This window comes from Geotrypetes seraphini, chromosome 11 (assembly GCF_902459505.1).
Source record: "Geotrypetes seraphini chromosome 11, aGeoSer1.1, whole genome shotgun sequence".
In the NCBI taxonomy this organism is placed as follows: Eukaryota; Metazoa; Chordata; class Amphibia; order Gymnophiona; family Dermophiidae; genus Geotrypetes; species Geotrypetes seraphini.
The window spans coordinates 110742182-110754957 of record NC_047094.1 but is presented as its reverse complement, the minus strand read 5'-3'; the positions used below and the strand labels follow the sequence as shown (position 1 = coordinate 110754957).

At 39.9% G+C, this 12776-nt stretch overlaps 1 protein-coding gene across 1 annotated transcript in view; it reads left to right on the top strand.

The window, feature by feature from the left end:
* Positions 1–12776, top strand: part of STAU1 (staufen double-stranded RNA binding protein 1) — a 97275-nt gene that overhangs the window by 34923 nt on the left and 49576 nt on the right. Inside the window, 2 exon segments of the mRNA XM_033963573.1 lie at positions 1388–1526; positions 5087–5252. Coding sequence (XP_033819464.1) covers positions 1388–1526; positions 5087–5252 — 305 coding nt within the window.

Genomic DNA, 12776 nt, shown 5'->3' with positions numbered 1-12776 from the left:
ATGTAACCTCAGTGCAAAAGTAAAAGCTGTCGGTCTCGGGGAACCCGAGTTCCTTGCTTATACAATGTGAAAAGGGCTATTTCTCAAGCCACTTTAGCACCATCATAGGCTTACATCTAGTGCTTTTAAACAATAGTGAACCCACTAAAAAGTGTTTCTGTGATAAATTTTAAACTATATAATACAAAATTGAAATCCACCAAACCAAAAGGTGCTCAAACTAGCGATTTCATGGTATCTCGGCACTCCTCAGTTGCTTGATGGTTCTCCAGATAATAATTCTCCCTGTAGTTGTTCCTGGTGCGTGTTTCGCCGCCAGGCAAATACGGCCAGGAACAACTACAGGGAGATTTATTATCTGGAGAACCATCAAGCAACTGAGGAGTGTCAAGATAAGTACCATGACATCGCTAGTTTGAGCACCTTTTTGGACCAATCATCCTATATATATACACATATATGTTCAGGCAGAGCATTCCACAATTTGGGACCCATGACCGAGAAGCAACTATGGAGAGATAAGAACATAAGAATAGCCTTACTGGGTCAGAGCAAAGGTCCATCAAGCCCAGTAGCCCGTTCTCACGGTGGCCAATCCAGGTCTCTAGTACCTGGCCAAAACCCAAAGAGTAGCAACATTCCATGCTACTGATCCATGGCAAGCAGTGGCTTCCCCCATGTCTTTCTCAATAACAGACTATGGACTTTTCCTCCAGGAAATTGTCCAAACCCTTCTTAAAACTAGCTATGCTATCCACTCTTACCAGATCCACTGGCAACGCGTTCCAGAACTTAATTATTCTCTAAGTGAAAAAATATTTCCTCCTATTGGTTTTAAAAGTATTTCCCTGTAACTTTGAGTGTCCCCTAGTCTTTGCAATGATTCGCATTCAAGTGCATTAGGTATTTCCCTGCCTCAGAGAACTTAGTATAAGGCATTTTAACATTCCATGCAACCTTAGAAAATAACGGGGTTTGTTAAATATGGTGTAACTCACGTTACTACAGGTTATAGATAAGGGCATAAGTCTGTACCTGAAGTGATTGGTCACAGGGAGCATCAGTAAGATTTTAAGCTGTGACTTTCTTGGTTCAGAGCCTGGTGCTCTAACCATGAGACAGTTATTCCGCTTTCTCTAAGTAAGCTGCTCTGCCAGTTTTGCCTCTTCCAGATAATATCCTTGGGAACTTTTTTAGTGCTATATATTCATGTGCTGATGCACTAATATTTTAATAGGGTATGAATCACTAAGAAAAAATCTGAAAGTTCACTCAGACACCTGCTGTAAAGTACTGTGAAATAATCTTTATTCATTGAAATGCTGTTATTGAAGGCTGTTCTGTAACCATGTCAAATGTTAAAGTAACCAACTATGTCTGTTTGCAGATAGTGTAACACCTACAGTGGAGTTAAATGCACTTTGCATGAAGCTTGGCAAGAAACCCTTATATAAACCTATTGATCCATACACAGGGATGCGATCAACATACAATTATAATATGAGAGGTGGTGCGTATCCTCCACGGTATGTACTGTATCAGATATTATCAGTCTTTTGAAAAGATGCTAAATAGTCCAGTTTAAGTGTAAAATAGGTCATAAATTATTAGCTATATTACAGTAGCATTTATATTTGAAGCCAAAATATAGTACAGTGTAACAAATGAGAAATGCAAGTGGAGCGTGGCTCTTGGGGTTGGAAACGATTCCTTTGCATATGTATGTTAATATTTATGTTGCCCCTGTGTGTATGTATTGCCTCTGACCTGGAGCAGATAAGGCTGGGGTGGTTTGAAGAAATACTCAAACGTTGTTTTGGCAAGAATATTGAAACAAGTACGATACATCTTGCCGTTAGATTTCACTATCAGCAGATTTCAACGGATGAATTTTACAGTTTATTCACAGGGTGCTGCTGTCCTATGGCAACAAGGATGTCGGAAAAGTTTATTTATCAAAGTACATGGAATAGGGATCAACTATACTATAAATATAAAAAAAAACAACTGGAGAAACAAGACTCAAAATGGCCTTGTTTTGGCAAGGTGCCTGCATCAGGAATCAAATATTCTGGTCCAGCCCACACATCCCTCCTCTGACATGCAGAAATCTGTCCATATTTCTGAATATCTCTCGCTTGCACTCCGGGCTTCTGACACGGCAGTGAATTAGCTTGATTTTGTTGTTTTGAATAAACTTTAGTTTTAATTTTGACATCTTAGGCTCTTTTGCTCTATGTGATTATTACCTGTGAAGACTCTTTTCCTTTTTTTTTTCTCACTCGTGGGGGAGTGTTGGCAAAGTAGGAGGTTGTGGGCATCTTTCTTGCCAATTTTTGCTGGTGTGGGAAGGGTGTTGGCAAGGCAGGAGGGAGTGGGCATTTTTGCTGGTGTGGGGGATGTCGGTCCCAGGTGCCAGTTCATCAGGGAGGGGGGATGCTTTTTTTTTTTCTTTTAATGGGGCAGATATTGTGCATGTGTAATACATGTACAGTATCTGCCCATTTAAAAAAAAGTGCCAGTAAGACAGGTAAGTGACTGGTCTTGACCAGTCACTTTTTTTATATTGCTTTTTTATGTGCATCATCAAGCGTTGTTAGTGCATCAATTGCTCTGGTAGTTTGCATGGGGTTTTAATATTAACTAGCTAATTTTCATTGCCCGATAGGAAAATAGGCGATCAATGGGAAAAACATGTGGTGAGCTGTTTTGTGCATCGGGCTGGCAAATGCGATTATCGCTAAAGGAGCCCAAACTGGTTTAGCAACTATCGCTAACTTTAGTTCATCTAGGCCTAGATTCCTTTGGTAGACAGATGTCCCAAGCTTCCATGCTTAACAGTAGAATCATGGTCAACTAATTCTACACATCCGTTTATTTAAAATCTTTAATAAAGCAACTGATATCCTTTGAAGAATTTTTCTTTCCAGACAAACTTTCTGACTTCCAGAAACTAGAGCAAAATTTAACTGCTCAAAAGTTTCTCGCCAGAGGCATATTCAATTTTTTTTTTTTACCTCTCTTCCTGCACATCAGCCATATCAATAGCTTTGCACATTCAGTTTAGATTTAGAACATTCAGTTCAGGAATACTTCTCGGATGTTCCTTGTAGAGATGACAACTTTTTTAAAGGTAAGATTGAAGAGGCTGCAGATACTATTACAAGCTTGTCAAAGCAATCTTCTTCCACTTCTAGAAGATAGGAACTTCTAGACGTTCGTATTACTACAATACGACAAGTAGATGCAAATAACTTTCTGCCTCTGCATCTAGATCCTCTAATCGGCAACATCCTTGAGCAAGACAGCAGAAAATTGTAATCTTGGATGCTGTCAAAGCAACAACAATCCTTTTGACTCCTTTCTACCCCCCAAGTCCATATATTGGTTCCCTCTCTCTTCCCTCTGCTGGTCTAGCATCTGTCCCACCCGGAATCGACTACTACCCCTGCATCAGCACCCGGTATCTCTCCTGTACCCGATCACGGCTTGCTGCCCCCACATCAGCACACGGCTTACCTTTGCAAGCAACTAAAAGGCTTTTTGTGGTCTGCACTGGGCTTTTCCCTCTGACTCGGCCCTCCACCCTTCTGAAAACAGAGGTTACATCAGAAGGGAGAGTGGGCCAAGTCAGAGGGAAAGGCCTGGTGGAAGTCCACAGGTAGTTTTTCATTAGGGCTGCCACTGACTGTAGGGAAGTCCACAGGTAGTTTTTCATTAGGGCTGCCACTGGCTTTGTAGCTTGCAAAGGTAAACTGAGTGCCGGTGTGGGGGCAGTAAGCCAAGATTGAGTACAGGAGGGTAGCAGAGGAAAGCAGGGAAAAAGGCTGCACTTGATTAATTATTAATGTGTTAATCACTGCATTAATCACAATTATGTAGCATGCAGCCCTAACTCCAGCAATTGTGACAATACACTGCCTTGCAGGAAGCCTGGATTTGCTTTCCTATGCTTGATCCGTACACTGTCGTAGGCTGGACGGGACTGCGATGCCTTGGAGACATAGCTCCATTGGAAGAGAGGATAAAAGCACAGTCCATCACAACAGAAACACTTTAATCACCAGACTTGAGGTGGCTAAGTACAGTAGTACCTCGGTTTACGAGTGCACTGGTTTGCGAGTGTTTTGCAAGACGAGCAAAACATTTGCAAAATCGGTGCCTCGGAAACCGAGCATAGCTCAATTTACGAGCACCCCCCCCTGCGATCCGGCACCCCCCCTGCCTCGAACCTGCACCCCTCCGCCACAATCCGACCCCCCTCCCCCCGACACGATTGGGCACCCCCCCCCCCCGACACGATCCGACCCCCCCCCCCCGCCGCTTCTTACTCTCATCTGGGCACTCTTGAAGATCGGCCCTCGTCTGCTGGGCCTTGAGCATCTGAGCATGCTCAAGGCCTGCGAGTTCTCGTTCTGAACGTGAACTCGCAGGCCTTGAGCATGCTCAGATGCTCAAGGCCCAGCAGATGAGGAGGCCGATCTTCTAGAGTTCCCAGATGAGGGTAAGAAGCGGCGGGGGGGTGCCCAATTGTGTCGGGGGGGGGGGTCGGATCGTGGCGGGGGGGTGCCGGTTTGAGGCGGGGGGGGCCTGATCGCAGGGGGGGGCCTTCGATGGAAGCAATGCCGGTTCTCGGGGGGGGGGAACGCATCAAAGCGAGTTTCCATTATTTCCTATGGGGAAACTCGCTTTGATAAACGAGCATTTTGGATTACGAGCATGCTCCTGGAATGGATTATACTCGTAATCCAAGGTACTACTGTACTATGATTGTAATAGGTGATAATGCCAAGGAGGAGAGAAAATTAACACTGGTAAGAAAGGCTCATAGATTTGTAGAAATGAAATTGGCTTTATAAAAACTGCAGAATAAATTCCCTAGTGCTGATGGATAAAAAAATAAAAATCAAGTGTTTTGTGTACACTATGAAATTGTATGCCCTCTAATAGGGGAATTGGCAATCAGGCTAAATGTTATTAACTTTAAATTATATTGGCACATGTGACTGAATTGACGCTTCAGTGGATGTGTGTTTATTTTGGTGCTTTTAATAATTGATAAACACATACGTGACTTTAATTTCAGATATTTTTACCCATTTCCCGTTGGACCAGTACTTTATCAAGTTGAACTGTCTATTGGGGGACAGCTGTTTCATGGAAAAGGAAGGACAAGGCAGGCTGCAAAGCATGATGCAGCAGCTAAAGCACTGAAACTACTGCAGAATGAGCCCCTGCCCGACAAACCAGAGGTAAGAACACCGACATATAATCCTTTAGTTTAGAAGCAATATAAATTTAAGCATGAGAACACACACTTACCATTAACCTACTTGTAAGTTCCTCTAGAGTCCTTGAAATGGAGACTGCTCAGTAGGTCACATGTTTTCAGCAGAAAAAAGGAATTTAAGGGGTCATAGGATATCTATAAATCAGATTTTTTCTTTCTGTTCTATGGTCCTATAAAGCAGCTGTCTTGATTTTTCTTTTATTTTATAGTTCACCAGGGACTTCTTGTTAGCTGTTGAAATATCTATATGGTGGACAGTTTGCTTTGTTTTTGTTTATAGTGGCCTATCATGTACATTCAAAAAGGTGTTGTGATGTCATTTCAGCAGTAAGACAAGGAGACAGAGGTAACACAAAAATTAAAATGCAAATTTGTTTTTCAAATGTTTACCTACCTCTTACAAGACCTGTTTTATGGGTGAATGGTTATCTTTTATAGTTTACAATTTAGTATGTTAAATGTTGTGCTTACTTTACCGTGTTTGTTTTCATCGTTTAGAATGTGTGATTGGAAAGTTGCTCGTGTCGAAATAGTGTCCCTTAAGGATATACTGTTCTGCCTCAGTTGTGTGCAGATGCATATCTTTGATACTCCATCTAGGTATTTCAACTGGCTTGTGGCACTCGAGGAGTCCCAGATCTGTTAGTATTATGAGTCAGGAGTGTTTTAACTGTTGTATCATAAGGAAGTAACTTTGTAACAGCCATCTAAGTGAATAGGGCAGGAAGGGACATATTTTAGCATAGAGTGTCTCTTTATAAAATACTAGCATGAATCCTGCAGAAATTGTGGCTTGATTAAAGGTACTCATATTATGCCTTCTCAAACAAGAGTAAATAAACATGCAAACAATATAAAATACATGTGTAAATGGCAACTGCTGAATCTATATCCTGAACATCTCACAAACTTTATTTATTTAGGTGTGACTTAATTTTAGGGATTGATGAATCCCAAGCCCCAGGCTGTCATGGTAACTAAACTCTTTGATACCCTGGGAATTTGGTGCCCATTTTTAAATGTGTGGTGAGTTTTGTGTTTTTGTTTGGTTTTTATTTTTTAAAGAGTGCTGCAAAAGCCACCAATACAGGAATTTCCTCTCCTTGCACTACTACATAGCTTTGAATAAGTCTGAGCCATGGAATGCAGGAATTCTAGCACTGATCTTGCATCTCATGAGACCTGCACAAGTTTCTCTACATCATAACTAGGACTTGCATAGAGCCACATGGTGTGCAAAGGAGAACGTTTCAGTACCTGGCAGCAGCCATAGCAGTAAGGAAAGGGATTAAAATATTCACCTATGGTAGCTCAGCCTAGCAGGGGAGGAAGAGAAGGAGAAAGGATATCTGCCTAGTTGGACTAAGATTGGCAGCTGACTGTCTTGCTGGGGTATAGAATAGTGCTGTCCAATTCACGTTTTGAATCGATTCATTTTCACAAAAAATTGGATTTGCCAATTTAGTGAGTCATTCAGTCTAATGACACGTCCGGGTCTCATAAAGCATCGGTGGCGGAGGCCAGCGGGCAGAGACAGGCAGTGAACATGCTGCTCCTGGCCTACCCCAAGTTCCCTCTGCTGTTGCTGATGGCATCACTGATGATGCAGCAGAGGGAAGCCCAGGTGGGCAGGTTATGAGCAGCCTGTTCACTGCCTGTCGTGGAGGAGTGTGTGGCACAGTGGTTGGAGCTACAGCCTCGGCACCCTGGGGTTGTGGGTTCAAACCCCGTGCTGCTCCTTGTGACCCTGGGCAAGTCACTCAGTTCTCCATAGCCTCAGATACGTTAGATAGATTGTGAGCCCACCGGGGCAGGTAGGGAAAATGCTTGAGTACCTGATTGTAAACCGCTTAGATAACCTTGATAGGCGGTATATAAAATCCTAATAAACTTGAATAACTACCACCGTTGCTGCTTTAGGAGGCTCAAAAGTTGAGGTCTCAAAAAAGGGGATGGTTGCTTGGGAAGTGCTGCACAGGGAGATGACAGGGAGGGATGGAATGGAAAACTGCTGCATATGGAGGGAGAGAGAAGAAAGGAAGAATTGTTGGACTTGGGATACAGGAGATGAAGGGAGATACATGCATGGAGAAGAGAGAGGGAGAAATGTTGGACATAGGGTGGAGGGCAGGAAGAGAAAAATATTGCACATGATAATGGAAGGGAAGAAGGAAAAGATGCTACATGGAGGGGAATTAGAGAGGTTTGACACAGGGCACAAGACAAAGAGCGAGAGATGGTAGAGTGGAAAATAAACAGACATGTTGGATATGGCAGTGGAAGGGAAGGTGCAGAGATGGAAGATGAATGGTGAGCACGAAAAAAGAAGAAAGCATCAAATGGGCAGGAGACCCTGGTGAGTGAATTAACAGAAGACAAACAGAAACTAGAGCCTGGGACCAACAAGATTTGAATAATAAAATAACCAGACAACAAAAGGTAGAAAAAAACAATTTTATTTTCTGTTTTGTGATTACAATATATCAGATTTGAAATGTGGTTCCTTCCAGAGCTGGTATTAGGTCCTTGCTCAAGCTTGCTCTTTAATTGAGAGAGGAAAAGTCTTTTTTGTTTTGTTTACACCACAGCACTGGTGTGGAGTTAGAACAGGCAAAGGGGGCTGGGGTGGTTGAAGAGGCTACAAAAATAAACCTGCTAGGCCGTTTGAAAAAAAATGCCTGATGGCGGGAAAAGTGAATCAAATCTAATCGAAAAAGCAATTCAATAGGCCAAATTAAATTGAACATTTTTTCCCTGAATCAGGTAGCAGTAATATAGAATTGAGGGTGGAGATGGAGGCTGATTGCCTTGCTGGGGGGATGAAGGGAGGCTGATTGGCTCTTTGGGTAGTGAAGGCCACGCTAGGGGGGGGCGGGGGAGGTGTGGATCAGTCGATATAAGGGAGGAGGGAGATGGTGGGATAGTGGAGGAAGACTGGTAGGGAAGAATTGGCTAAAAGAGAAACTGTTATGACAAGTTTAGGAAAGGGGGCTACTAGCTGTTTACTTAGGGGTGCATTTAAGGGCATGATTTTACTAAAATTTAGTTTCTCTTTAACATTGCATAGGAAAACAGCCTTGGTAAATAAGGTCATAGAAGAGTTTAAGTAAACCGCAGATCCCCCTGACCCCCCATCACTTCAATGGAGATCAGGAAGTGGGGTTGAGATGGAGTTGGGGGAGGTTTCAGGCCCTGGCTCCTAAATTTAAAAAAAAAAAATTGTCATATTCCACCTAAATAAATCATCCTTTTTTGCACGAAAATGGTTTATAAAACTACCCTCAGACTATATGTCTGCTCTGTAGCTAGATTTAACCAACCAAGGTATGTTTATGTTAAATTTAAATGAAACCAGCCTGAAATCTTAGTTATCTTAATTTCTTTAAAAAAAATGTGAAAAGTACCAGTCCGGCTAGTTTGTACTTTCTTATGAAAATCACTTTTGCATGAAACTTGCTGAATCTTAGTTTTTAAGTTCATTTAGGGGGCGTGATTCGCGGCATACGGGGATGGTCGGGTGAGTGAGTGGCTCCTGCAGTGAAAGGCCAATTTTGTTAAAATAAAGCAGTCAAAACTTACGTAAGTCGGGTGGAAAGTGGAAATCTAGAGTGAGAATGGCTTCGGGTAAGCATGGTAAAAATAATACGGCGAATTTAAACGGGGGGAGTGTGAAAAGATCAAAATTAGATTCGATCTCCCCATCAATGGTCCCGTTGCCATCAGAGGAAATAGAAAGCAAAGATCTGATGAATGAATTACAGAAAATTAAAGAAATTGTATTGGAAAGCGCTAAGAACATAAAAGAGGTTAAAGAGGAAGTGGAAAGTTTGAATAAAAGAATGCAGGCGGCTGATTTTAAAATTGAACAGTTGGAAAAGCGCGCTGAAAAATCTGAAGCAGACTTGAGGGAATGCAAAAAGGATCATAAAGAAATAGAGGCTTTAAAAAGGGATCTGGAGGATCTGTCAAACCGAGAAAGGCGAAATAATTTACGTCTGATCGGGGTGCCTGAAGGGGTTGAACAGGAAGATCCTATAAAATTTGTGATGTCCTTTATTTCAAAAATCTTGCCGTTGAAGAGTCCTTTCCCATTAGAAATAGAAAGGGCACACCGGATCCCAATGAGGAAATCAAGCAGTCAAAAGGGTCCCCGTCCAATTATTTTCAAGTTATTACAATATCAGCAGGTGGCAGAAATTATGAAGCTAGCTAAAGATAATAAAAATCTTAAATGCCAGGATTCAAAAGTTTTCATAGTTCTGGACTTTGCAAAAGCCACCGCTTATAAAAGAAAGCAGCTTCTGGATTTGAGACCTAGATTAAGAGCTTTGGGGGCAAGGTATGGATTGGTATATCCAGCAATTATGAGAGTGACCTATGAAAACAAAACATATAATTTTGAGGAGGCAGCTAAATTGAAAAAATTTTTGGATCAGTTTGATTTATCTATGGACTCTTGAAAATTAGTTAGATGCTGATTTCTTGTTTATTTGATTTTTGTTTTTGATCATTTTATTATTAAACTGAGAACTTTTAAAAGTTTATAAATGGAGGAAATGGATAAGAAGAATATGTTTTCCAGCAAGGATTCGATGCAGTTAACTTTTGAAAAGAACTCAACATTCTGACTAGGTCATGTGACCAGCCATGAGGGAGGCTTGCTGCAGTGTTGTGATGGAATGTCAGAGATATGGAAAAATAACATATTTTTAGTTAATGTTTATATGGCAAAGGGTCAGCGGAAGTTTAAAAAGTTGAACAAATATGGAAGATAGTGAATGATTTGACAATATGGAAAAGAAAGTGAGATATGATGTGAAGTGCTAAGACTGATGAGGATCGCTTGTATGATACAGCTGGATCCTCACTTTGATTTATATTTCACATCTGACCTTTGCCTAGATTTAAAGTTTGGTGCTACACATGATTTTAATAGAGTTGTATGGATGAAGCAGCTTAGCATAAGAAGAACCTGAAGACGGCTTCCAGAAAATTGGATGAGCTACTGCATTGAAATGGATAGGTGAAGCTTAAAATAGAATGTTAAGACCTGCTGCGCTTTGGAATAGGTTGCTGGACTGCTATAATATTTATATAACATAAGCAATGCTTGGAGTTAGGTTCAAGTGTTGATATAGAGTGGTTTAGTTATGTATCATATTATGAACTTCCATGGTGGTATGAGCCTGAAGTATCATAATAAATGGATTAACTTGTTTAAGAAAAAAGAAAAAAAAAAAGTAGGGGGGATAAAGTTATAAGTAGATAAATAATAAATATAATAAGTAAGATATTAAGTATAGCATGAAAATGAAAGAATATATTAACTTTCTATTTATTTTAGGCGCTGTGGTGATGTTCCTGCAATTCTGGATATAAATTTTATTAGTGAAGGATGAATGAATGAAAAAGTAAATTATATGATGAAATAAGTTACTAATTGGGTGGTTTATAAGTTGATAAGAGATGATTTGAGTACATGAAGATTAGAATGGAGTACATGAAGATTAGAATGGAGAGGGGAATGAGGAATATTCAGGAATATGAATTTTTGTGAGATGTAGAAATCTTATGTTTAATGGAGGTCTAAGTTATGAATTTAAGAAGAAAGTAAATACTATTTGTCATATGTGATTTATAACAAATATTTATTTTATGTTATTTAGGGGAAAAAAAAAAGAGTGAGGAAATGGATTGGGGATAGTTTTTAAGTGATTTATGGTTTGCTAAATGACTTACAATGTAATATTTAAGATGATTATTATATTTAGGAGAGTTGTTATGAATTTGGCCTGGGGAGAGTTTCTCATTTACTTGAGCTATGTATGTACGCTTCGAAGTTGACAATGTTATATTGGGGGGGAGGGGGGAAAAGGTGGGGGATGTAATGGGAGAGTATTTGGGAGTGGGTTGGGGATTGAATTAAATTTTCAATGTTGGGTAAATGATTATATAATAATTATAATGCAGAAATATGTAATTATTATGTTTCATTTTGTTTAAATGGATTTAAAAAATTTTTCTTTAAATGTTAATGGCCTTAATCATCCGATAAAAAGGAAGAAGACGCTATTATATTTAAAACAGCAGAATGCGGATGTCTGTTTTATACAGGAGACTCACCTTACTGGAGATGAATCAAAGAAACTAATTGGTAATTGGGTGAAGGATTGCTTCTTTGCTCCTGCGGTAGGGAAAAAAGCAGGTGTAGCTATTCTGATTAATAAAAAATGCACTGCAGTGTTTAACTTGGTGGCTGCAGATCAATTAGGAAGGTGGATACATGTGAACATGAGTATGGGCAGTAATATTGTAGCGCTTTTTAATGTGTATGCCCCTAATTCGAATCAAATTGAATTTTTTAAAACTCTGCAACAAATAGTTCTACCACTGGTTTCTAGTAATTTGATAGTAGCAGGAGATTTCAATGCTGTTATGGATCCTTTATTAGATAAAAAACCTAGTAAAATTTTAAAATCATTAGGGTTGGATAATTTTGCAAATTCCTGTAATTTAAAAGATATCTGGCGCATTCTTCATTTTAATGATCGAGAATTTTCATTTTGTTCACATGTCCATAAATCTTTCTCTAGAATTGATTATGTTTTGGTTTCAGATAAGTTAGTACAAAATGTCACTCAAGCTACTATAGATCCAATAATTTTATCTGATCATGGTGGTGTCTGGATAAATTTAAATTTTGCTAATCAAGATAATGATAGGCCTGTTTGGAGATTCGATAATGCATTGCTTGCATACCCAAAATTTTGTGAAGAATTTCAGACAAAGATAAATGAATATTTTCAAATTAATAATACGGAAGAAGTCTTGTTAGAAATCTTATGGGATGCTTTTAAGGCAACTATGAGAGGACAAATAATATCATTTTCAGCTTATTCTAAAAAACAATTTAAAAAACAATTTATTAAGTTAGAGCAAGAAATTAAGATTTTAGAGGCAAAATTGATAGAAAAATGGGAAGATTCCACGTTACAAGATCTTTTAAAAGTTAAATATAATGAAGTTTCTTCTAAATTGGTATTCTTTGTCAACAAGCTTTGTATTATGGTAATTCGAATAAGGCGGGAAGATTACTGGCTAATTATCTTAAAGTTAAAAAAAGAAGGTCTAAAATAAGTGCAATTAAAGATAAAAAAAGGAGATACTCAGTCTCAAAATGGACCTATATTAAAACGGTTCATAGACAACCCTGCGAAAGACAAAGGCGCGCGCCGACAATTGAGCGCAAGATGGAGGCGGGCGCCGAAGAAAATTACAGTTTTTAGGGGCTCCGACGGGGGTTTTTGTTGGGGAGCCCCCCCAGTTTACTTAATAGAGATCGCGCCGGCGTTGTGGGGGGTTTGGGGGGTTGTAACCCTCCACATTTTACTGTAAACTTAACTTTTTCCCTAAAAACAGGGAAAATGTAAAGTTTTCAGTAAAATGTGGGGGGTTACAACCCCCCAAGCCCCCCACAACGTGGCGC